The following is a 26,007-nucleotide window of genomic DNA, read 5'->3' as shown; positions in this document are numbered from 1 at the left end:
TAAGCCTAGATGCCAAATGACACTACTTTAGATGCGTCTGCGCGGCCGCCATCTTGGAACGGTAGAGGCAGACGATGTCGTGTTCCTGACGATGGTCAAAGCTGACCACTATTTACCTTGAAATGCAACAGCACTGTGCTGCTTTTGGGTGTAGAAAGCGTCGGAATATATCTATGGTGACCCCCCTGGGGGTAGGTTTTTTTTTCAAGAATACTCCCCCAGTATCCCTGGTTGTCGTTAAAGGCGACTAAAAGGGTTGGCGGAGGGTTAGTGCCCTTCCCCGGAAAACAACTAACTAAAAAACAAACAAGAAGCCTCGGACAAGGACTGACCAAACGATGACGACCCAGGACCGGACAAAGGACTTGGTAATGGCTACGTGGAATGTAAGAGGAGCGAATGATGAGGTGAAAGAAAGAGAGATTGTCCAGGTGCTTGAGGATTCAAAAGTGGATGTATGTGGAATGACTGAAACAAAATGGAGAGGAGAAAGTGTGAGAGAATGGGAGTATGGATGGGGTATATGTGCAGGGGTAGGTGAGAATGAGAGGGCAAAGGAAGGAGTATGTATAGTTGTGAGTAAAAGATGGAAGAAGAGCATAAGACAGTATGGATCAGTTGGATCAAGGATTGTGTGGGTAAAGTTGAAAGTTGGAATACAAATGTGGGCGATTGTGTGTATGTATGCACCAAAGCAAGATCGTGCTAGCAGAGTGAGAGAAGAGTTCTGGACAAATGTGGAAGTGTGCATGGAAAAGTTTGGAAGGAATGAGAGAGTGTTTTTGATCGGTGATATGAATGGTAAAGTAGGGAATGTGAAGGTGGATGGAATAGTTGGTGAGTGGGGTGTGTCTGCTGCGATAGATGAGAATGGCAGTGCGTTAGTGGACATTTGTGCTGGGAGGGGGTTGGTGATACCCAATACCCTCTTCAGGCATAAAATGATCCACAGGTATACATGGCGAGTGATGAGAAGGGTGGGTGGTGAACGGAATGAAAGGAAGGCAATGATTGATTATGTGCGTGTGGACGAAAGGATGCGATGTGTAATGGATGCAAGAGCTTATAGAGGTTGGGGGAGTGGACTTTCTGACCACTACTTAGTGGTGGCCAGAATTAGGATACAAGTAAGATGGAGGAATAGAAGAAGGGAAAGACGAGAGGAAGGAGTAGTTGCAAGGAGAATGGAAAGGTTACAAGAGGATGAGAAAAAGGCAGAGTATAAGAGAGAAGTGGAGGAACGATTGGGCATATATGAATTTGGGGACGTGGAAGGTGTGTGCAGGATATTTACAGAAGGAATATGTGATGTGGTGTGTGGGAGGAAGAGAAGATGGAGGAGGGTGCAAAGAGCAGCATGGTGGACTGAAGAGGTGAGACAGGCTGTGGCACAAAAGAAGAAAGCATACATTGAATGGATGAGAAATAGGGGCATGGAAGAAGTTGAGAGGCAGAAGAGAGAGTTATATGTAGAAAGAAAGAGAGAGGTGAAAAGATTAGTAAGAGAGAGTAAGAAGAGAGTGGATGAGGAATTTGGAAGGAATTTGAATGTAAAGTGGAGGGACTGTAAGAAAATGTTCTGGAAAGAGGTGAAGAGAGTATGAAAGGGTGGAAGTGAGGTTAGCAGGGGAGTGAAAGATAAAAATGGTAGATTACTAATGGAGAAGGGAGAAAAAATGAGCAGATGGAGAGAACACTTTAAGGAATTGTTGAACATACAGGATGGAAGCAATGCGAGTATAAGTGGCTGGGGAATGGCTAGGAGAAGGAGGGAGGTGAGAAGACAGGAAGAAATCAGTAGGATAGAAGTTGTGGAAGCAATGAAGAAAGTTAAATTGGGGAATGCCCCATGAATTGATGAAGTGTGTGGTGAAATGCTGAAGCATGGGGGAGAGATAGTAGTAGAATGGATGTGGAAGATGTGCAGATTGGCCTGGGAGGAAGGTAGAGTCCCGGAGGATTGGAAGTCAGGTATAATTATTCCCTTGTGCAAAGGAAAAGGGGAAAAAGAAGAGTGTGGTAATCATAGGGGCATTTGTCTTCTTAGTATAATAGGAAAAGTGTATGGTAGAATACTTATTGACAGAGTTAGAGAAAGAACAGAGGAATTAGTTGGAGAAGAACAGGGAGGCTTTAGGAAGGGAAGAGGTTGTGTAGATCAGATATTCATTCTTAGATCTTGAGTGGAAAAGTTTCTAAAGAAGGGAAAGAAGTTGTATGCGGCTTTCATGGATTTGGAGAAAGCATATGACAGGGTGGATAGACAAGGATTGTGGAAAGTATTAAGAATATATGGAGTAGATGGAAAGTTGTTGAATGCTGTGAAGAGTATGTATGATGGTGCTAAGGCTGGAGTGCTTGTGGATGGTGAACTAAGTGAATTTTTCTCTTTGGAGGTTGGGTTGAAACAGGGATGTGTCATGTCTCCATCGTTGTTCAATCTGTTCATGGATAGGGTAATAAAAAAGGTACAAGGTAGGGTAGTGGATGTTGGAGTGGCCCTGGTGAGGGAAGATAGTGTTTGGAAACTCCCTGTACTGTTGTTGGCAGATGATACTGTGTTGTTGAGTGAAGACGAAGGGGAGCTGCAAGGCTTGGTGGATGAGTTTGGGAGAGTGTGCAAGAAACGGAATCTAAAGGTGAATGTAGGGAAGAGTAAAGTGATGGTCTTTGAGAGAGGTGAAGTCAGTGAATGTACAGCGAGGTTGGATGGTGAGGAATTGGAAAAGTGAGTACGTTCAAGTACTTGGGTAGTGTGATGAGTAAGGATGGAGGTTTGGAGGGTGAAGTGCTTGAAAGGGTACAGCAGGGAAGAAAGGTTGCTGGTTCTTTGAAAGCAGTGATAAGAAACAGGGAAGTGAGCATGGTAGTGAAAAAGTTACTACATGACAGTATTGTGATACCAACTCTAACGTATAGAAGTGAAGCTTGGACGTTGTTGGAGGGACACAAGTCAAGAGTGAGAGCAGTGGAAATGAGTTATTTAAGAGGAGCCTGTGGAGTCACATGGAGAGACAGGCTGACGAATGAGGATATAAAGGAGCGTTGTGGTGTGGATGTGGATGTGATAGGAAGTGTTATGAGGAACACACTGAGGTGGTTTGGCCATGTGGAGAGGATGGAGGGTGAAAGACTGACGAAGAGAGTGTATGTGAGTGAGGTGGAGGGGGGAAGATGGAGGGGGAGGCCGAGGATGAGATGGAGGGATGGGGTGGAGGGGTATATGAGAGAGGGGGGTTTGAGCTGGAAGCAGGGGAGTGAAATGGCGGGGAACAGGACGACCTGGAGGTGATTTGTTTGTGGCCACCCCAAACGGGATTTAGGCGTCTGGCAATAGATAGATAGTAGATACCGAGAGCGAGAGCGTCTCAACTGTCTGGTTATGCAAAAGTCCCTCAGCTGCTTCCCTATCCTCCGAAAGCAGGATGGTGGGTTGCAGAAGGGAAATTTAAGCCTGCAGTCCACCGAGTTCATATTCCAGATGAACCAGGAACCACGACCATTACCACCATAACAACAGCCACCACCATAACAGCCACCACCACAACCACCACCACCACCACCACCACCACAACAACAACAACAACCACTACCACCAGCACCAATCCACCACCACAACCAAAACAGCAACAACATCCACAACCACCACCATAACAACAATCACCACCACAACAACAACCACCACCATCACAAGAACAACCACCACCATCACCACAACCACCAGCACATCAACCACCACCATCACAACAATAACCACCATCACCACAACAACCACAAAAACCACCACCACAACAACCACCATCACTACAACAACCACCACCACAAAAAAAAACACAATCACAACAACCACCACCACCACAACAACAATCACCACCAACACCACCACAACCACCACAAGAATAACCACCACCACAACAATAACTACCACCACAACAATAACCACCACCACAACAATAACCACCACCACAACAACAACCACAAAAACAACCACCACCACCTTCACAACAACCACCATCTCAACAACAACCACCTCCACAACAACCACCATCACAACAACCACAACAATAACCACCACAGCAAACACCACAACAACAATCACCACAACAATAACCACAACCACAACAACAACCACCATCACAACAACAACCACCATCACAACAACAACCACCACAATAACCACCACAGCAACAACCACAACAACAATCACCACAAAAATAACCACCACCACCAACAATGCAACAACCAACAACACAACAACCACCACCACCATAACAACAACAACAACAACATCAACAACCAACACAACCACAACCAACCACAACCACCACCACCACCACAACAACAACAGCAACAACGACAACAACCACAAAAAAATCACCACAACAACCACCACCACCACTACAACCATCACCACAACCACCACCACCACAACAACAACAGCAGCAACAACAACTATAACCACCATCACAACAATGACCACCACAACCACCACCGCAACAACTACAACAACCACAATCACCACCACAACAGCCATCACCACCACCACAACAATAACCACCATCACCATCACCACATTAATAACCACCATCACCACCTCCACCACAACAGCATTCATTTTCAAAGTCTGAATTCACTCTAAAACAAGCCTCACTATTACATGCTTGCCCGCTCCAAGATGACTGCCGCAAAGATGCATAGCAGCTGTACTGAAGTGGGCGATGCGGTATCTAGGCTTGTTTATATCTATGCCGTTGCCATCCAGTGGGAATGATTGCCCTATTCCTACTCGACGTCTTAGCTGCATGCCCCCTCTGGTCAAAATGTGTGCCAATTAATGCCGTTAATTCATAAATCATTGTTACGGTATATATAATGCCAATACCCACATGTAGTGGGCCATGTTTTTTTACTCCTTGCAAATTGCTTAATTGCAGACTGGTTGAAGCAATGTCGCCCCCTGTCAATAAACACAGATAATTATATTATGGAGGAGAAACCATAAGAATATGGTGATATCAAAGATATGAGGAGTAGTAAGCTTCAAACCACCTGGTTACAGTTCTTTGCCCTGCCCAGTTGTGCAGAGGCTGTGTTCGAATGCGTGGCTAGAGTGTGGCCATAACACTGCCCACCACGGACCTCTGGTCTGAGATTAGTAATCGTGACTGTACAGGTTGACAGACAAAGGCGAAAGAGTTTACCTAGGCAGGGTGTAAGCACAGAAGCACAGTTCTTGAGGACAACAGGAGGGACTCCATCAGGTCCATATGCCTTGTTAGGATTGAGGCCAGTGATGGCAGAAAATACATTAGCTGAAGAAATTTTAATGTCACCCATGAGGAAGTCTGAGGGGGGAAGCGATGGAAAAACAGGACCGGAATCGTCTAAGGTAGAACTGGAGGAGAAAGTCTGAGTGAAGGGATCTGCTTTATCAGTAGAAGAAACAGATACAGAGCCATCAGAATAGAAAGGAGGAGGGAAGGATGATCAGGTAAAGTTGTTAGAAAGTTTTTTGGGAAGGTGCCAGGAGGAGAGGGAAGAATTCGCGTTGGAGAGTTGAGAGCATTTAGTAAGGATGAAATTAATTTTTGCAGTGAGAAGAACAGACTTAGCACGATTCTGGGCAGAAACATAAACAAGATGTGAATCAGGGGTGGGTTGGCTCTGGTACCTTTTATAGGCCCTCTCCTTGTTGCAAACAGCATTAGAACAAGCGTGATCAAACCAAGGCTTTCTTGCATTAGTCAATGGATATGAGAAAGGAATGTATGCTTCCATGGCCCAGAGAATAACCTCCATAATGCACAAGGCACACTCAGATGGCTCCCGGCCATGAAAGCAATAATCATTCCATGGAAAATAAAAAAAAGTACTGCCTGAGGGCCTCCCAATCAGCAGCTCCAAAGTGCCACGGACGACATTTCTTTGGAGGGTCCACAGGCTGTACCACAGTGATAGGACAGGCTAAGGTAATTAGGTAGTGATTGGAGGAGCCCAATGGAGAGGAAAGATTAACAGTGTAAGCAGAAGGATTAGTTGTGAGGAAGAGGTCAAGTATGTTGGAGCTCTCTCCAAGGCGGTCAGGGATACGGGTAGGGTGCTGTACAAGCTGCTCTGGGACATTAAGGATAGAAAAGATGTAGGCTTGTTCACCAGGTGTATCAGTGAAAGGAGAGGAGAGCCAAAGGTGGTGGTGAACGAAGAAAGAAGAGAGAACCTGTATTTTTACACAGGAAAAATCATCAGAGAAATTACCAATATGCCGGGAATCGAACCCAGGACTCTCAGGTGAGAGCCAGGCAGCATACCACTACACCACGACCAGGTAAAAGTTAACTCTCGTTGTCACAATCTTGTAACCAACGTCCCTCCGCCCCCACTCTGGGCCTGAAGAGGGTGAGTTAACCCCCTGGCACTCGGGCAAGTAGATGCTTTTAATCTATCCCAAGCACTTACGGCAAGTCAGAATGAAGAGAGAACCTGTATTTTTACAAGGAAAAAATCATCAGAGAAATTACCAAAATGCCGAGAATCGAATCCAGGACTCTCAGGTGAGAGCCAGGCAGCATACCACTACACCACGACCAGGTAAGAATTTACTCTCGTTGTCACAATCTTGTAACCAACGTCCCTCCGCCCCCCACTGTGGGCCTGAAGAGGGTGAGTTAACCCCCTGGCACTCGGGCAAGTAGATGCTTTTAATCTATCACAAGCACTTACGGCATATTGGTAATTTCTCTGGTGGTGGTGAACATTGAAATCTCCTAGAATGTAGATTTCAGAGAAAGGAGAAATGGATAGAATGTGTTCCATCGTAGAAGTAAGATAGTCAAAGAATTTTTGATAGTCAGTAGAATTAGTGGATATATAAACAGCACAGATATATTTAGTCAGAGAATGACAGGAAAGCCGACGCCAGAGTGTAGAGAATTCAGAAGAATCAAGTTCAGGAACACAAGAGCAAGATAAATCGTTGTGTATATATACACAACATCTACCTTTGGCTTTGAAATGAGTATAGAGAAAGTAGGAGGAAACAGAAAAGGGTTTGCTGTCACTTGTCTCAGACAGCTGAGTCTCTGTCAAGAAGAGAAGGTTAGGTTTAGTGGAGGAGAGGTGGTGTTCGACAGAGAGAAAGTTAGAGGAAAGGCCGCGAATGTTGCAGAAATGAAGAAGAAGTGAGTCAGACAGTGGATCCAGGGATCTCTCTGAGTCGTCATCGGGAGAGGGGCTGATGGTGGGGGAACTTATGTTCCACCCCCCGGGGACTCCGAGGTTTGATTTTCTGAAGCCATTTTACTTTTTTTGAAAAGGAAGTGTGGTGTATATTGTGCATGTAGTTTGATGTTGACAGTTAGAGAAACTTGTATCGGAAAGCATGCTGTCCTACTCTCTGTGTTAATGAAACACTTGCCCCACGGTGGGCAATAGTGCCATAAAGCGGTGTCTGGCAACTCCCAAAGCTACTGTAATTATCTGTTATTCTTCTGTCTATCTATCTGCAGCCAGACGCCATAATCCCATAAGGGGTGGGGGTTTTTCTTTGAGTTAGTTGTTTTACGGGGAGTGGCACTAACCCTCCGCCAACCCATTGTTGATATGTAGGGAACTCGTATGGGTTAGTTATATGGTTACCACACAGCGTTATAAATGGTTTCCTGGCATACAGCAAACCATTAGGCTTGTCACTCAATGTAAAGCCACCTGGAAAGGAAAGGAGAGTAATAAAAAGTGACAGGAAAGATGGAAGAAATAGGAAGAGAGGAGGGCAGACACAGAAAAAAATAAATATGTGAAGGAAGGAGTAGGCAGCACTACATCAGGTGAGCGGATGATGGCCGTTTTGAACTAGGAATGGAAAATGATTACTGAGTGGTGAAAGTTTAGGATAGCGTTTTGCAGAAGCCACGACTGGAACTGAAGTGTTTTGAGATGTTTTGTGTTTATACCTTACCATTTGCTGACACTTTTCTTGTATAACACTTCCCTCGCAAATGATCCCTGGGGTTGTTAATGATCCCAAGGGAGGATTAATGACTCCCAAGTAGGATTATGACCCCCAGGGAGGATTAATGATCCCCAGGGAGGATTAGTGACCCCAGGGAGGATTATGATCCCCAGGGAAGATTAGTGACCCTCAGGGAGGATTAGTGACCCTCAGGGAGGATTAATGACCCCCAGAGAGGATTAATGACCACCAGGGAGGATTAGTGACCCCCAGGAAGGATTAGTGACCCCCAGGGAGCATTAGTGAGGGAGGATTAATGACCTCCAGGGAGAGTTAATGATCACCAGGGAGGATTAGTGACCCCCAGGGAGGATTAGTGACCCTCAGGGAGGATTAATGACCCCAGGGAGGATTAATGACCTTAGGGGTGAAGGAGTTAATCTGCGACGGAAGTGGTATAGAAGAAAAGTGTCAGCAAATGATGAGATGGAGACAGAAAACGCATCATACTAACTGACTTCCTGCCGTGGCTTCTGATAAATATTGACCGAAATTTGTACATCATTCCTATAACAAAAAATGTTGTAGTTAAAATTCTACAAAACACCGATTCTAAATTTTATGGCATCTCTTCGCTCAATTTGTGAAGTTAATACTGGGCATTAATTTAGAACAATAATCAATGAACTTCTAGCCTGAAAAGAATGTAAGAAAAATATATATATCACTAAGATGTATCGTTAAACTCATCAGACAACTCCCCATTGAACACATAAATAATATTCTTTTATTCTTTTCCGTTATCGTCGTCTTCTTGCACAGACGAGGAAGGAGCGAAGATGAAATCGTGACATGGGCAAGCACTGATGGCGAAACGTGAAAGTTCTCGTGTTTTTGTACTAGCGTTTGTATATATATGTTCAGTATTGATGCACAAGTTACATATATATCAGAGTCATTTTTGATAACATCGCACCATGAAGCACCCTCACCTGTGTGGAACGCCCTCACCACTGCATGTTTAAAAGATGTGTGGCCGTCACATATTAATGACAGTTTTCCAACACACCCCGATCTAATGGGTGATATTAAATTTAAGCTCTTCTGGTCATTATGGTTCACAGGTTATATATATATTAACCAACGTGACCGGAAAAGCTTCAGTTAATTACCATCCACACTGTAGTAAGTCAAGGTTTGTGGATAGTAAGGATAAACAACAGGTCATCTCTGGAACTGTCTCCCTCTGTCTGTACTTCCTATTAACTATGGCCCCAAGTCTTTCAAACGCGGTGTGTAGAGGCATCTCGAAATGAACTGATCTTGAATTTGGCTCTTTGTTTTCTTGTTTTTGGCCTCTTTTGGAGGGTACAATCATCCGAAGTACTGGCCTTTGGTTTCTTCTTCCTTGCATTAAAAAAAAATATGTGACGTCCACACATCACTTAAACCTACCATGGCGAAGTGAGTTTGAGTCTCACAGAGATGTAATATGCATGCTCCTGCAGCCAGACCCCCCACCTCAGGACACCACGGTAGGCCGGATGACAGTTGCCCGGCCAGAGAGCGAAACGGGCCCAGGTACACCCTGCCCATGTCCCTCTTCCCCTCAACCTACCCAACCGCGACATCACAGGAATACGACACTACTTCTCGGCCGGACCAGCCCTCGTCAGGATCGAGGTGGGACTGCTCCAGATACAGTCCCAGGCAGCACCACAGTAACGGCCACTGTATGTACCAGGGAGGGAACGGCCACTGTATGTCCCTCAGCTGTCTCCCCCTGCAGCCCTGCGACGACGGCCACTGTACACATCGGGGAAGGAACGGCCACTGTACATCCTTCTGCTGCAGCCACACCTGGAGTCCTCCTCAGTGTGCTAGCTATTGAGCACACACCGACAGGCAAAGGCAGGAGGAGTGGAACCGCGACGATGACCAGTGAACGCATTGGGGAGGGAATGGCCACTGTACGTCCCTCATCCACTTCCTCCTCCGCCTGCGGGAGTAGCCTCGTGGTAACGGCCACTGTACGTACCGGGGAGGGAACGGCCAGTGTACGTCCCTCAGCTACTTCCTGTTGGGCAGGCAGACCTGCGGCAACAGCCACTGTACGTGCCAGGGAGGGAACGGCCACTGTATGTTCCTCATCTGCCTCTTCCTCCTTCGGGAGCAGGACCGCAGTAACAGCCACTGTACGTACTGGTGAAGAAACGGCCACTGTACGTCCTGCTGCAACCCCTAGAGACTTTGGAACCGGAACGATGGCCACTGTGCACGTTGAGGAAAGGACGGCCGCTGTAGGCCCTTCATCCGCAGTCTCGAGGGTTCTCCTGGAGGGGAAGGCCCCTTGTGCGGCCGGCTCACTACCTCTCGGCTGCATGGGATGCCCTTCTCTCTCTCCCTCTAGGTGTGGTTCCCCGGAGGTGCTGCCATTCCAGGAGTGGTAGCGAGGTCCTGTCACTGAAGACCGGCTTCCCGCCCTACGGTCTGCCCCTGGACGACACTGGCCCCTTATGGACACCCCACAGGAGAGGTGCCACAGTCAACCCCTGACGGCGCCCCAACCTAAAGGCGACTGCAGTACCAGGCCTCCCAGGGCCAGCCAGCGGCAGACCCCAAGGCAGGACCATTCCGGCCCCGCTCTCCATCAGCCTTCTGCCAGGAGTAAGAAGAGGCAGGCCCGACTCCTGACACTGTTTGGCCATAGTCCCGAGGGCCACTTACCAAGTCGAGGCCCCCAGACGGAAGGGCCTCCCTGCACCCCAGACGAGACACGTGCCCGGGTCATGTCGCCCCCGAGAGCTGTACCGTGCCTCCTACAGGAGAGCTCTCCCAAAGGGCCCCCTCCCACTCCCAGGCGCCACCTCAGTTAACCCCAGGCCTCAGGAATCCAGTGACGACACCTCCAACCCCCAGAGTCGTGTTAAAGACTTAGTGCAAGTGACAATCAGTGATGTGAGCAGTGAGACAGAAACAATACACTAAGGTTTCTTCGCTAGTTTATCCAAGGTACTCTGTTTATGCTTAAGCCCTCTGGAACCAGGGTAATGTACTAGTGTGCGGCCTGAGGCTAACCAACTAAGGACAGTCCAAAACACAGAACGTGTGATCAGTGTCATCGCGGCTAAGTGACATTCTCTTATGCACTGACTCTGGCATAGACACCGTGCCCATGTGATATGTACGCTAGTATTAATTAACTTGTCACTTCACCCTATTCGCATGTAGTGTAGCTTGATGTGTATATTGAATGGAAATTGTGCACTGGCTCTGACATCAATACCGTGCCCATGTGACAAGTTATATATGTGTATTGAAGTGAAATTATACACTGACTCAGACATCAATACTTTGCCTGTGGACACGTTGTACTAGTATTAGTCACCCTGTCCCTTTATCTCCTCCATATTCAGTATATCTTTGTATGTGTATTGTAAGGAGATTGAATCGAGACAACAGATGTGTTAAGGTATACTGCCGAGTTTTTATGCCCTGTTCCTTTGTAAGTGTACTACTTCCGGTCTAGAAAGAGGACCCCGCTCAGTCGCTGGTGTCTTTAGGACGAGAGGTCGGACTAAAAACACCCAGCATAACAAGATGCAAAAAAAAAAAAAAAAAAAAAAAAAAAAAAAGTGACCAAATATCTGAAATGGAGGGAAATTGCAGCTTTATCCACTTCCTTTTGAATAGAAGCAATTTTTGCGATACACTTCTGCCATCCAAATGCTTGCTTTACTACCCATTTGAATTCTTTCTTGGCAAAAATGAGTAAAGACAGAAGTAAGGAAACTGATAGCGTGGTCGGGAGTGTGACATTTTTTCACTGTTATTAAATTCATGTAATTACGATTATGAAAGCTCTCCAACATCTCTTCCTCAGCGATTTGTTTCTCGATATGGCTGGTTAATATCCTTTCATACATTACTAATGCAGGGTATGGCGAATGGCGGTATTGGAAAGACTTACGTAACACAGAAGAGGAAAGTAAGGTGTAATAAGCAAAACAAATCGCTTAGGAAAAGGTGTTGGAACTTATTTATTTGAATGACCCTGACTGAACGACTTGCTGGCTGGGTTACATCTGGCCAAAATCATCCACCCAAGAGCAGTTTTGGAAATTTTCATACACTTTTAACCATTATTATCACCATCATCATCATCATCACCATCCTCTTCCTTCTATCATCATCATCATCATCTTCATCATCATCATTATCATCATCATCACCATCATCTAGACTTCCTTTTGCACCCTAGGATGAGGTGAGGTAGGGCCTAGAGAACACAAAAAAAAGAAAAAAAAAGAAAGAAAAGAAATGACGGAATGAGATGCTAACCAAACTTGGCTTAACTGAATGGGTCACACTCCCACTCACTTCCCATTCAAGCTCCCGGAATCCTGGATCTTCCATTCTGTGTAGCTTTCATTCAGCCAGGTCGAGTTATTCACTACCGTATGGCCTTCACGATGTCAACTATACATTACAACTACTATTTATGACACAGAAGGCTTTATATACATCTGGCAGACATTAATGTAACACAGCATGATTGGGGAATTCCGAAAAAAATTCCATCACTTCCTAGCTTGATTGTATATGGGACTATGTTTTTTTTTTTTTTTTTTTCTGGAGAAGAGATAGTTATGGATTTCAGTTAAGGAAGCTCCCTAATACCTCTTCCTAAGTGATTTTTTGTGCTTTTTGCTCCTTACTATCCTATTCTGTGTCATATTTATCATTCAACATACAAATAAACAGCATACAAATTGATATTAACCAGCCACATCCAAAATTATATAGTTAAGGAAGAGAATATGGATCAAGGTATGACTCAATCCCTCCTCGGTGAAGGTCTAGTCCTGCAGTGGAATCAAAAGACTCATAACACAAAGATAAGTTAGTGGCATCTGGTGTGTCGTCTCCATAGCAATGTGACTGGAGACCACGAGGCCTGCCAGATCTATGAGCACAACTACACGGCTGCGGCGGAACTAGGGTACGAGGCTGCTGTAAGGGACCTGACCCCCTCCACCGATCACACCATCACCTGCCACAAAAGAGACTTCAACTACTCACAGTACCAGTCCACCGTCGTTACAGAGGTAGGAAATAAAATTGTGCTGGTAACAGTTCCCCATCGTTACAGTGGTAGATACTTTTACAGAACCGATGCCTAGAAAGTTACAAGTGGGCCCTCGCTATAACGGACCAACTGGGGGACAAGTCTAATTCAATAAAGCCTGTAATCCGTTATATCCGATGGTCCCCCTCTGAGGTGGAATTTCAAGAACATGTTTGATAATAAATGGGTACAGTAGTATATACTAGAACTATACCCATTTTACACTGACTTTGCCCATAACATCGCCCTTCTACATTTGTTTCACATTCTTGTCATTGTACTTCTTCATGTAACAGACGAATTGTGTCCCATTTTTCCCCATTTAACAGACATTGTTCGTTATAGTTGATGGAAGTCCGGTGGCTTTGTAGTGTGAATTCAGTCAGATGTCTGGTCTATCAAGATACGTTAAATCAAGGCATGGGGGTACTGTATTCCTTTTACTTCTCACCACTGATACATTATGCTGCCATTTATTTCTTCCCTTGAGATTGCCTTAACAAATTTACCTAGCACCAGAACTCCATCCTACCCTAGGCTCGTATTCTCATTGGTTAAGGAAGCTCCCTAACACCTCTTCCTTTGCGATTATTTTTGGCTATAGGTGGTAAGTATTCTGGTACATAATCTGTGCAAAATATAGTGATATTGGAAGGATTATATAACACAGAAGATAGTAGGGTGAAATAAGCAAATAAATTGTTTAGGAAAAGGTGCAAAGGAGTTTCCTCAATTGACGAGAATAAGGGGTCCTAGTCTAGCTTAATCTAACCTGACCTAATGTAGAAGTGCAGACAAAAGTAAGAGACCCCCTCTTAGCCCTGGCACACAAGATTGGGTCATTTCTGGCTGACACGTTGTGGCGGGGAGAGTGGAGGAGTGGTGTCACATAGGGGTATGTGAGGGGAAGGTACTGACACTTTCCCACCCATCCCACTATAACTGAGGGGTAGACTGTAGTACCAGTCCAGCAGGGCACTATTGCCAAGGAGGATGGAAAGCTGATGACAGGGAGAGCTGGAGCTCCCGTTTCATCAGCCCTCAGGACTAGTTCCTGACCATCCCCCTTTGCTGAACTTTTTCAGTGTTTCAATAACACAGAGTAGGCCAGCATGCTCTCCTATACAAGTTTCTCTGTCAACACCAAACTACATGCACAGTACACACTACACTTCCTTTTCCAAATTAAAGAAGGTAAACGATGCAAATTAACCAGGCCTTGGAGTCCCTGGGGGGGACCATCAATGCCCCCACCATCCTCCCCCCTCCCCGTGACGACTCAACAAACTGCCTGGAACCACTGTCTGACTCACTTTTTCATTTCTGCAACATTCGTGGCCTTTCCTCTAACTTTCTCTCTGTCAAACACCATCTTTCCTCAAAACCTCACCTTCTCTTCATAACCGATACTTAGCTCTCTGAGGCAACTGACAGCAAACCCTTTCCTGTATCCTCATACTTTGTCTATACTCACTTCAAAGCCAAAGGCAGCTGTTGTGAACATGTACGCAACAACTTATCTTGCTCTCATGTTCCTGAACTTGATTCTTCTGAATTCTCTACTCTCTGGATTCGGCTCTCCTGTCATTCTCTGACTAAATGTGTCTGCGTTGTTTACTTATCCCCTAATTCTACTGACCATCAAAATTTTTTTTACTATCTTACTTCTATGATGGAACACATTCTATCCATTTCTCCTTTTTCTGAAATCTACATTCTAGGAGATTTCAATGATCACCACCGCCTTTGGATCTCCTCTCCTCCCACTGATCCACCTGGTGAACAACCCTTCATCTTTTCTATCCTTAATGACCTTGAGCAACTTGTACAGTACCCTACCCGTATCCCTAACTGCCTTGGAGAGAGCTCCAACATACTTGACCTCTTCTTTACAGCTAATCCTTCTGCTTACACTGTTAATCTTTTCTCTCCATTGGGCTCCTCCAATCACAACCTTATTACCTAGCCCAGTCCTATAGTTCCAGTATGGCCCGTGGACCCTCCAAAGAAATGTCGACTGTGGCACTTTGGAGCTGAGGATTGGGAGGCCCTCAGGCAGTACTTCTTTGATTTTCCATGGAATGATTATTGCTTCCATGGCTGGGAGCCATCTGAGTGTGCTTTGCGCATTATGGAGGTTATTCTCTCGGGCATGGAAACATACATTCCATTCTCATATCCTTTAACTAATGCAAGAAAGCCTTGGTTTAATCACGCTTGTTCTAATGCTGTCTGCAACAAGGAGAGGGTCTATAAAAGGTATCAGAGCCAATCCACCCCTGAATCACATCTTTTTTATGTTTCTGCCCAGGATCATGCTAAGTGTGTTCTTTGCACAGCTAAAAATAATTTCATCCTTACTATATGCTCTCAACTCTCAAACACGAATTCTTCCCACTCCTTCTGGGACCTTGCCAAAAACTTTTCTAACAACTTTACCTCATCATTCTTCCCTCTTTTTTCTACTCTGATGGCTCTGTATCTATTTCTTCTACTGATAAAGCAGATCTCTTACACAGACTTTCTCCTTCAATTCCACCTTAGACGATTCCAGTGTTGTTCCTCCATCACTTCTCTCCTCTGACATCCTCATGGCTGACATTAAAACTTCTTCAGCTGATGTACTTTCTGCCATCACAGGCCTCAATTCTAATGAGGTATATGGGCCTGATGGAGTCCCTGCTGTTGTCCTCAAGAACTGTGCTTTTGTTCATACACCCTGCCTAGGTAAACTCTTTTGCCTTTGTCTTTCAACTTGTACCTTTCCTTCTTGCTGGAAATTTGCTCTCATTCAGCCAGTCCCAAAGAAGGATGACCATTCCCAACCCTCTAACTATCGTTCAATTGGTTTACCATCCTGTGCCTCAAAGGTTTTCGAGTCTACTTTAAATTTTAAAGCATCATTCCTATCACAACCCTCTTTTTGATCGTCATTATGGGTTCCGTCAGGGACGTTACACTGGCGATCTTCTCACCTACCTTTCAGACTCCTGGTCATCCTCCTTTTTCGGGACATTGGCGATAGCTTTGCCATTGCACTTGACATCTCAAAGCTTTTCAATTGAGTCTGGCATAAATTTTTAATTTCTAAACTGCCCTCTTGCAGTTTCTATCGTTCTATCTGTGCCTTCATCTACAGCTTCCTTTCTGGTCGTTCTATAGCCGCTTTTGTAGACGGCCATCGTTCTTTTCCTAGATATATCAACAGCGGTGTTCCCCAGGATTCTGTCCTATCACCAACTCTCGTCCTTTTATTCATCAATGATTTTCTAAGCTGTACATCTAACCCTGTCCACTCGTATGCTGATGATTCCACCCTTCACCTTTCCATTCGGAAACCGCAACGTCCATCTCAGCAGTTACTTCAACAAACAAGGGATGAGGCTATGGCACACCTAATGTCTGACTTGGCTCGTATCTCTGACTGGGGTAAAAATAATCTTGTTGTTTTTAATGAATGAAAGAATAAGTTTTTACACCTATCAACCCGACAAAATTCTGCATTGGAGTACCCACTAATGTTTAATAATATCCAGCTCAATCCTGCATCATCCTTGAACATGCCTGGGGTTTCATTCACTTGGGGTATTATCTTGGAAAGGTCATATTACATCTCTTGTAAAATCTGCTTCAAAGAGATTTGGTGTGCTAAGCCAACTCCGTACCTTCTTTACTCCTGCACAGTTGTTGACTTTATACACTTTTTTTTTCGCCCCTGTTTACAATACAACTCTCACGTGTGGGGAGGCTCCCCATATACAGCTCTTCTTAATACGGTGGAATCAAAGGCTTTTCGTCTCATTAACTCTCCTCCTCTTACTGGCTCCCTTCAACCTGTCTCTTCGCCACCCTGCAATGCTGGGCAGGTGCCCAGTGACTTGCGCAATGCACAATTGCGCACCGTTGTGCTCCGGTGAATATCGTTTGCACATTGTGCATCGCACGAGACCTTGCTCAATATTGCACTTTTGCACATGAAAAGGCAGGTGGACAAGCACAAATTTTGTCATGCTTGCACAGCTAAATTTGCACTTGTGCACCTGCCTTGTGTGACCTGTCCTGTGGATTGCGTGGTTCGCAGTCCACAGGACACGTGGTCCTGGGAGCCCGCATGGCTGGAGAAGGGATGGGGGAGGCTTGGGCGGGTTGCATGGTTCTGGATTGTTGGGGGGAGGCAGGAGGATAGTAGCATTTCTTAAAATGCTTCAACAAAGATAATGTATTTTACTATTTTATTAAATTATTATTATTAATAAATAATAATAAATTAAAAATACATTTATTAAGAGTGCAGTTCCTTACAAAAATAATTAAAACATGTTATTTAAATCAAATATGTTTTAATGATTTTCGTAAGGAATTGCATATGGTGTTGTATATCTATATTGAATTATTCAATGCTGGGCAGGTGCGCAAACACTTGTGCAAAGTGCAATTACGTACTGTTGCACTCCGGTGAATATTGTTTGCGCGTTGTGCACTGCACTATAGTCTGACAGATCGAAACGTAGGGTTTTGGTGGAGTCACCCCCTCCCTGCACTGTTGCCACGTTTCCGAGCTGACCTCTCCATCAGCGATGACCTTGACACTGTTTCCCTCTTGTGATCTCCGTTTTTCTAATACCCCCTATACCCCTGCCACCAACACCCCCTATACCCCTACCCCCAACAACACCCCCATCAACAACACCCGCTATACCTCCACCACCAACACCTCCTATAAATATAGACCCCCACCATCAACACCTGTATAATAATTAGCCGTTGATAATTGCTATACTTTTATTGAGAGCATACATTCTACCCTATTGCTCAAACTCCCTAATCTTACAATCCCATCTGTCTTAATCCTTCCCACTGCCTTCGTTCCTAAATCCCTTAATTGATCTATTTTTAACCTAAGTGTCCCCACACCTTTTAAACCATTTACCTCTCTGTCACTATTCTCCACCATATGTATCAACTTGTATTATATTGTGTATAGAACTTTCATACTGTATGCTGTACTACTGTATAATGTATAAGAATACCCACTGTTTAGTGGAAATAAAGTTTTATTATTATTATTATTATTATTATTATTTCTCTCTCTCTCTCTCTCTCTCTCTCTCTCTCTCTCTCTCTCTCGCTAGATTTTGTTACGTGTCATCCATGGTTTTTTAATTACATTTTTATGTATGGATTATAATTTTGACTTTATTTACGCACCACCCTTGAGGTAAAAGTCACGGCGCTATTTTTTTATAGAGGTTTCCCCAATAGGCCTAAATCCTGTAGGGGGTTGGTGACCTCCCACAGCGTACACACAAACACGTGTCGCGTGAGTGCTGCCACCCCAGAGCTGTTTGATATATTTATTTTAATTATGAAAGGATCGCCTCTTCCCACTTTTATCCCTTCAAATTTTCTTGCAATTATACTTGCTAAATTAATTAGCAATGTTAGAAGTGTTGGGGAAGTAAATAATAATTAGAATATTTTTAGAGCAACACTGCCAAATTTTTATGCCACGTTTCTCTATTATCGTATAATATAGTATGCAGAATAGTTTTATTCTTCCTTGATACATGTCAGCACTTTCATTACAGTTATATTAGTATGAGTTATGTTTATGTATCATTCCTACTACACAAACCACAGGCGTTATACATCGTAGGGTTAGGAAACATGGCAATAGTGTAGGGAGGGGGTGACTCCACCCAAACCCTATGTTACGAGGAGGAACACTATAGACCATGGGCAATATTGGCCTCTTGCACATGAAAAGGCAGGTGTGCATGTGCAAATTTAGTTGCGCTTGCACACCTTAATTTGTGCTTGCACACCTGCATTGCGCACCTGTCCTGTCCTGCGGATTGCTCACTGTGCAATTCAAGGGACACGTGGCCTTGGGAGCTTCCCGTATGTCTGGAAAAGGGATGGGTGAGGCTCGGGTGGGTCGCGAGGGTTCTGGGTTGCTGGGGGGAGACGGGAGGGACGTAGGGTAGTAGCATTTCTGATAATGCTTCAACAGAGATAATGTATTTTAATATTTTTTAACCTATTATTATTAGTAGTAGTAGATAATAATAAATTGAAAATACATTATTTATTAAGAGCAGCATATGCAATTCATTTAAAAAATCATTAAAACATATTATTTAAATCAAATATCCACAGCCTAATAATTTATTAGGCTGTGGATATTTGATTTAAATAATATGTTTTAATGATTTTTGTAAGGAATTACACATGCTATTGTATATGTATATTGAATTATTATAAAACGTCTTGCGAAAATGCAGATAAAAGTAAAACTGGCAACATCACAGCCTTTGTTTCCATGTTCCTCCGCTTCGCAGCCCGCTCACTCCTTTGAACTTCTATGAGTGAAAAAGTTACTACATGACAGTATTGTGATTCCAACTCTTATGTATGGAAGTGAAGCTATGACCTTGTTGGAGGGACAGAAGTCAAGAGTGAGAGCTGTGGAAATAAATGAGTTATTTGAGAGGAACATGTGGAGTTACTGTACATGGAGAGACAGACTGACAAATGAGGAAGTGAAAGATCGTTGTGGTGTTGATGTGGATGTGATAGGAAGTGTTAGGAGAAATACACTGAGGTGGTTTGGTCATATGGAGAGGATGGAGAGTGAGAGACTAACGAGGAGAGTGTATGTGAGTGAGGTGGAGGGGGGGAGAGGGAGGGGGAGGCCAAGGATAAGATGGAAGGATGGAGTGGAGAAGAATATGAGGGAGGGGGTGTGTGAACTGGGAGCAGGGCAGTGAAATGGCGGGGGACAGGGTGACATGGAGGAGATTTGTTGCTTGATTGTGGCCAGTGGCCACCCCTTACGGGATTAAGGCATCTGGCAATAGGTAGATAGATAGAACAATAATAAATAAAAGTAAGTGTACAAATTGATTTAAATATCTCAATATTTTACAGTAATTCCTACAAATATATGCAAATGGTTTGCGCTAGCACTTTGCGACATTGCACAAGCTAAGTATTAGATTGCGCACATGTGCGAATTACAAATAATAGAAAATAATAATAAATAAATAAAAGTAAGTATGCTAATTTATTTATATATCTCAATATTTTACAGTAATTCCCAAAAATATTTGCAAATGGTTTGTGCTAGCGCTTAGCGACATTGCACAAGCTAAATATTAGATTGCGCACTTGTGCAAATTTTAAATAATAGAAAATAATTATAATAAATAAAAGTAAGTAAGTATGCTAATTTATTTAAATATCTCAATATTTTACAGTAATTCCCGGAAATATATGCAAATGGTTTGCGCTTGAGCTTTGTGACATTGTGCAAGCTAAATATTAGTCAGATTGCACACTTTCACTTGTGCAAGGTAGTAAACAGTGGGTTGTGCCTTGCGCTTGTTCAAGGTCCTTTTTCGTTTGCGCTGCCCACCACTCCCTCACTGTTGCCTCTTTATCTCTATCCTATCGCTACTTCAGTGGTCACTGCTCCTTTAAACTGTCTGCTTGAATCCCTCCACCTCTACGACGGGTGCATAGCACCCATCTAGCAACAAACTCTCATTCTTTTTATGTCCAACTCTCTAATGCAAGAGTTAACCGTTACTCCCAGTCCTTCATTTATGCAACAGGTCAACTACTGTCTCCCTTTGTCTGTATTTCCTACTTCCTATGATTTCCAGTCTTTCAAATGCAGGGTGTCCAGGCATCTCGAGATGAACGGATCTTGAATTTGGTTCTTGTTTGTACTTTTTTTTTTTTTCTTCCAAGAAACTGTTTTGCTGGCTCCTAGCCTTTGGTTCCTTCTTCCTCGCATGAAAGAAAAAAAATCATCAGCCAGAAATGACCCAGTTTTTGCAGGCCCAGACTAAGGTAGGATCCATCCCCTCTTCCATGGCCTGTGCAGTGGGACCTGGTGTGTGAGAGGCGGGTCCTGTATTCCTCCACCCAAGGGGCCCTCAGTGTCGGCGGCCTTATTGGTTCACTGGTCACTGGGATGCTTTGCGATAGGTTGGTATTTTTTTTTCTCTCTCTCTCTGGCGTGGCTGTTTACCATGCTTCTAGCCAAATTTCTGTCTCATGGTAGTACCTCCCTGGGTCGACGATAGTCACCCATTTACTCCTTAACATCACCATCCTGAGTAATCATTGAGCCTGAGAGATCTATCCCTACCCTTTATACTCCAACTTGGCCCAGATTTTCGTCCATTTGCAGCTTACTTCACGTAGCTCTGTAGCAGAAAAAGGCAGTGCTAGCGCTCTACATCCTTTCCTTAGCACCTCTGTGAATAGTATTGTAATCCAGTGTCAGTGTCTTCTTACAAATCAGCATTGAAGATGGAGAGGTGGTAATTTTAGGCCAAGTTAGAGTATAAGACTATAATTAAATGTAAGGTTGTAGTATCAATAAAATGAAGACAGGTCATTCTACTGAAAATATTAAAGTAATTTTTTTTAACCTTTTTTTTTCTGGAAGAGGCTTGCGGTAATTTGAAAAAATGGAGATATTAGAAAAAAAAAAAGATATTAAAGAGTGGCCATAAGAGTGCTTGTGTTGGCTGCAGGTGTGGTCGGCGGACGGTGCTGCTCTGGGTGCTGGTCCTGTACATTCTCCTGGCCAACGTCATCGTGTTCTCACCCAGTGTGTCCGTGTACATCACCATCCGTGCCCTCCTCTCCATCTTTGATTCTGGCCTGTACAGTGGAGGATTTGTTATAGGTGAGGAGGTTAGAGGATAGATTTAGATTTGCTATTATTGCTCTCACAATGTTATGTCGGAGTGCAGGGAAAGAGAAAACTACAGAAGGCCAGTTGGCTCACACGAGGTAACTCTTGTGTCCTCATAAAAGCAGGACGTAAGAATGTCTCTCTCTCCATGTACACTGACGCCTTCCATGAGACTTGCATCTCACACCACTTGACTCGCAACCAACTGAGAGTCATCCCGGTCTGCCTTGTCACGTACTTTATTCATGGTTTTCAGTCTTTCCATCCTGAAGTTACCATCTGTCAGCTGCTCACTCTGATGCTTGTTTCCCTGCCAGTGATGGAGACATGCGCCACCAGGTACCGTTCAGCGGTGGGGGCACTGACTGTGGTGCCCTGGGCCCTGGGTTACATGCTGGTACCGGCAATTGCCTACCTGGTCAGGACGTGGCGGTGGCTCTGCTTCTGCCTTGCACTGCCTCTCCTCCCTACCCTCTCCTACTTCTGGTCAGACTTGCCACCCCATTGCATTGTACTTACAACATTCACCTGCTAGGATCTTTTATGTAACTGTGTGAAAAATGAAATATTTTCAGTATATGCTCCATGAACCCTAAACCACACTAGTTTCTTACACATGGATTAATGTTGTCATTGGGTGGTATTTACTCCTATGGGCGGGGCTACAGGCTACTACCAGAGTCTCCGCGGTGGCTGGTGCAGATGGGTCGCTACAACAGCGCCCTCACCGTTCTCAAGCATGCCGCCAGGATGAACGGCAAGACCCTGCCGCCAGACCACCTTCTGCTGCAAGCCATGGCACAGATCACATGCCAGGTGAGGCAGCATACCCAACCTGGGTCACACCAGGTTATGCCAGTTGATGCACCAGATAAATTGCACCATCAAACATCAGTAGCAAATATCAATACCACTGGTCCACCTAACAAGGCAGGGGTAACTCAGGACTTACCAAGGTGACCGTAATGCAGTGACAGGTGGGTTGGCAATTACAGGTAAGAACCCAGACTCTCTCAGCTCGGTTATCATTTGAGCTTCATTGTCTGACCTTCTGACTACACTGAAGTTGTTGTGCAGACTCGATCACTGAATTTCAAGAATTAGTTCCAGTGTTTCTTGATGGAGCTTAATTATAGGTTTATTTTTATGTACTTTTTTCTTTATTTTTTTTTTTTTTTGGGGGGGGAGAGGATTGTCTCGCTTAAAGTTTAAAAAAATTATATAGAGGGGATCCATGCCTCACGTGATGGCAAGTTCATAAAAACCAACTGTGTACCATTATTTTTCCAGACATTGATTACATATCTTATTTAATTCAAGGGCCTTTTTCCACATAAAAACAAAATCAGTGCTTTTTTTTTTTTTTTTTTAATAATCAACTTGGTTAAGAATCTAAGAACTTTCAGCAAAAAGTTGAGGAAATTGGAAGCTATTTAATACGCACCATTTCATAATTGTCTACCTTTAAGAGACATTTGCAATAACGCCTGGTGGTCTAGTAGGCCAAGGTGCTCCAACCGGATGTGGCCATAGTGGTTTGAATTCTGAAGGTTGTATAGGGTTAATTATTCACAAAATGTCACACAGAGGTGAGGTATTGGTCACTCCTACCTTAAACATCTTGATTTATTAACCGCCCCATTTCGTTACTGATAAAGACGGCTATTTATGGCTCTACAGGCTGGGAGGTAATAATTATTAAAATGTTGTGTAAAGGAGTACAAAGGAGTACAAAAGAAAGCCAACAGCAACAGGTCTAATAGTCCTTCGGGGATGTTTGTTGAAAAGAAAAGTATGGCCTATGATATCTAACGCTATGAGCTGAAGACAAGGAGAGCAGAGCTATCGTGTTTAAAATCAATAAAGAGTAAAGTAGTACAACTGATTCAGTCCAAGTATAAAATATGGAAAACGAAGAGCATAAGAGAGCTAGAGTGAAACAAGTAATACTCGTCAGTCAAATGCTCAGCTGGAGGGGTCACTTCTCAGAGAGTTTCATGCATCTTACCTTTGGCCAGATAATGTTTTAGTTCATCCGTGTTGCCATTACAAATATTTCTCATACCTTCTCTGACACCATACATCATCCCTCAACCTCTGCCGCTTCCTCCTTCTTTCTAATATCATGACTCCTTCCTTCCCACGTTATCCTTCCTTCCTACCCACATCATCCCTCCTTCCTTCCCGCACCATCCCTCCTTCCTTCTCTCCCTCCTTTCTTCCCACATCATCCCTCCTTCCTTCCCACATAATCCTTCCTTCCTACCCATATAATCCCTCCTTCCTTCCCACATCATCCCTCCTTCCTTCCCTCCCTCCCTCCTTCCTTCCCTCCCTTCATCCTCCCCACATCATCCCTCCTTCCTTTCCTCTCTCCTTCCTCCTCACAACATCCCTCCTTCCTTCCGTCACTCCTTCCTTCTCACATCATCCCTCCTGCCTTCCCTCCCTCACTGTGTTGTCATCGCTTGCAGGAGAGTAAGGAAGTGAGGAGTAAAGCTAAGCCTGTGGTGGCGGGCCTGGCTCAACTGCTGGCCTTGGTGGTTCATCCGGAGCTTCGGTTCAGATCGCTTGTGTTCATTCAGTGGTTCGTGTGTTGTCTTATCTACTACGGGGTCTCTCTTAGCGCCACGAATCTCAGGTAATTCTCGCCTCTTCTGCCACTGTACCTTTTACAAACTACAGGATTTTCACGGCTGTATAAAATCATGTAGTTGTACCCAAAATAATAATTAAAGAATCTCCATGGCACCTCTTCTTTAGCGATTTGTTTCTGGATCTGGCTGGTTAATATCACTTTGTACCTTCCTTGTGCAAAATATGGTGATATTAGAATGACTTAGGCAACACAGAAGCGGACAGTAACGTATAATAAGCACAATAAATCGCTGAGGAAGAGGTGTTACGGAGCATCCTTAACCGACGAGAATACGGAAGTTGGACTTCTCGTAGCTGGATTAATTATTTATCAGGCAGACATTTATTTTTCTTTTTAGCTAATATATAAAGCCCTAATGGGGAATTGCCCTCTGATAAGTTGAATTGATAACATGAAGCTTTCGTAAATAACATTATTATTATTATTATTATTATTATTATTATTATTATTAGTAGTAGTAGTAGTAGTAGTAGTGGGTGGGGGCGCTTACCATCCACTCACTCGATGTAGTGCTGCTGTTGGGTGTCTGCCCTTTCCTCTCCTCCATCCTTCTTTCCTTCCATCCTCTTCTTTCTTTCTATCCTTCATTCTATCCGTGTCCTTCTGCCTACGGCTGACTTTTCACTCCCTCTTTTTTCTTTATTTCCTTCATTCATTCCTCTTCCTTCTGCCTGTGGGTGATTCTACACTGAGTGACGAGCCAAATGGTTTTCTGAACTCCAGGAAACCATTTACTACGCTGGGTGGTAACCATAAAACCAAATTTTGGCGCCTGGTGGTTTAGTGGGTAATTATTGCACTCCAATCGGATTGAGCCGGTGAAGGTTTATATCCAAGGGATAGTTGGGGTTGATTGCTCATGTAATGCCACTCAGGGATGAGTGAGGCTGGTCACTCTCATCTTAAATGTCGGGACCAACTGCCTAGCCCCGGGCTCCTACGCTCCTCATGGGGCAATGCAGGATTGGATGATGGATGGATGATGGATGGATGATGGCTGGATGGATTATTATTATTATTATTATTATTATTATTATTATTATTATTATTATTATTATTAATATTATTATTATTATTATTATTATTATTATTATTATTATCATTATTATTATTATTATTATTATTATTATTATTATTATAATTATTATTATTATTATTATTATTATTATTATTATTATTATATTATCATCATCATCATCATCATCATCCATCATCCAATCCAATGTCGCCCCATGAGGAGCGTAGGAACCCAGAACTAGGCAAGTTGGTTCTGATGAGAGTGACTAGCCTCACTCATCCCTGAGTGGCATTACGTGAGCAATAAAACCCAGCCACCCCTTGGATATAAACCTTCATATGTTCAATCCGATTGGAGCGCCTTAATTACCCACTAAACCACCAGGCGCCAAAATTCAGTTATATGGTTACCACCCAGCGCAGTAAATGGTTTCCTCGTATACAGGAAACCATTTGGTTTGTCACTCAGTGTAGTCACCCACAGGCAGAAGGAAGAGGAAAGAATGAAGGAAAGAAAGACAGAAGAGGGTGTGTAAAGTTAC

The 26,007-nt window shown here is 44.0% G+C and overlaps 1 protein-coding gene across 1 annotated transcript in view; it reads left to right on the top strand.

Annotated features, from left to right (window-relative positions):
• LOC145413232 (solute carrier family 22 member 7-like) overlaps positions 1-22,749 on the top strand; it is a 40,243-nt gene extending 17,494 nt beyond the window's left edge. The window contains exons 3-7 of the mRNA XM_080282964.1: positions 12,882-13,056; positions 20,968-21,071; positions 21,626-21,780; positions 22,107-22,275; positions 22,458-22,749. Of these exons, the coding sequence (XP_080139090.1) occupies positions 12,882-13,056; positions 20,968-21,071; positions 21,626-21,780; positions 22,107-22,275; positions 22,458-22,749 (895 nt within the window). The remainder of the gene's footprint in view (positions 1-12,881; positions 13,057-20,967; positions 21,072-21,625; positions 21,781-22,106; positions 22,276-22,457) is intronic.
• Positions 22,750-26,007: the final 3,258 nt, after the last annotated feature.

The sequence above is a fragment of the Coenobita brevimanus genome, chromosome 95, assembly GCF_032717465.1.
Source record: "Coenobita brevimanus isolate Jiangsu-jjx chromosome 95, ASM3271746v2, whole genome shotgun sequence".
In the NCBI taxonomy this organism is placed as follows: Eukaryota; Metazoa; Arthropoda; class Malacostraca; order Decapoda; family Coenobitidae; genus Coenobita; species Coenobita brevimanus.
This window is presented reverse-complemented; position numbering and strand designations above follow the sequence as displayed.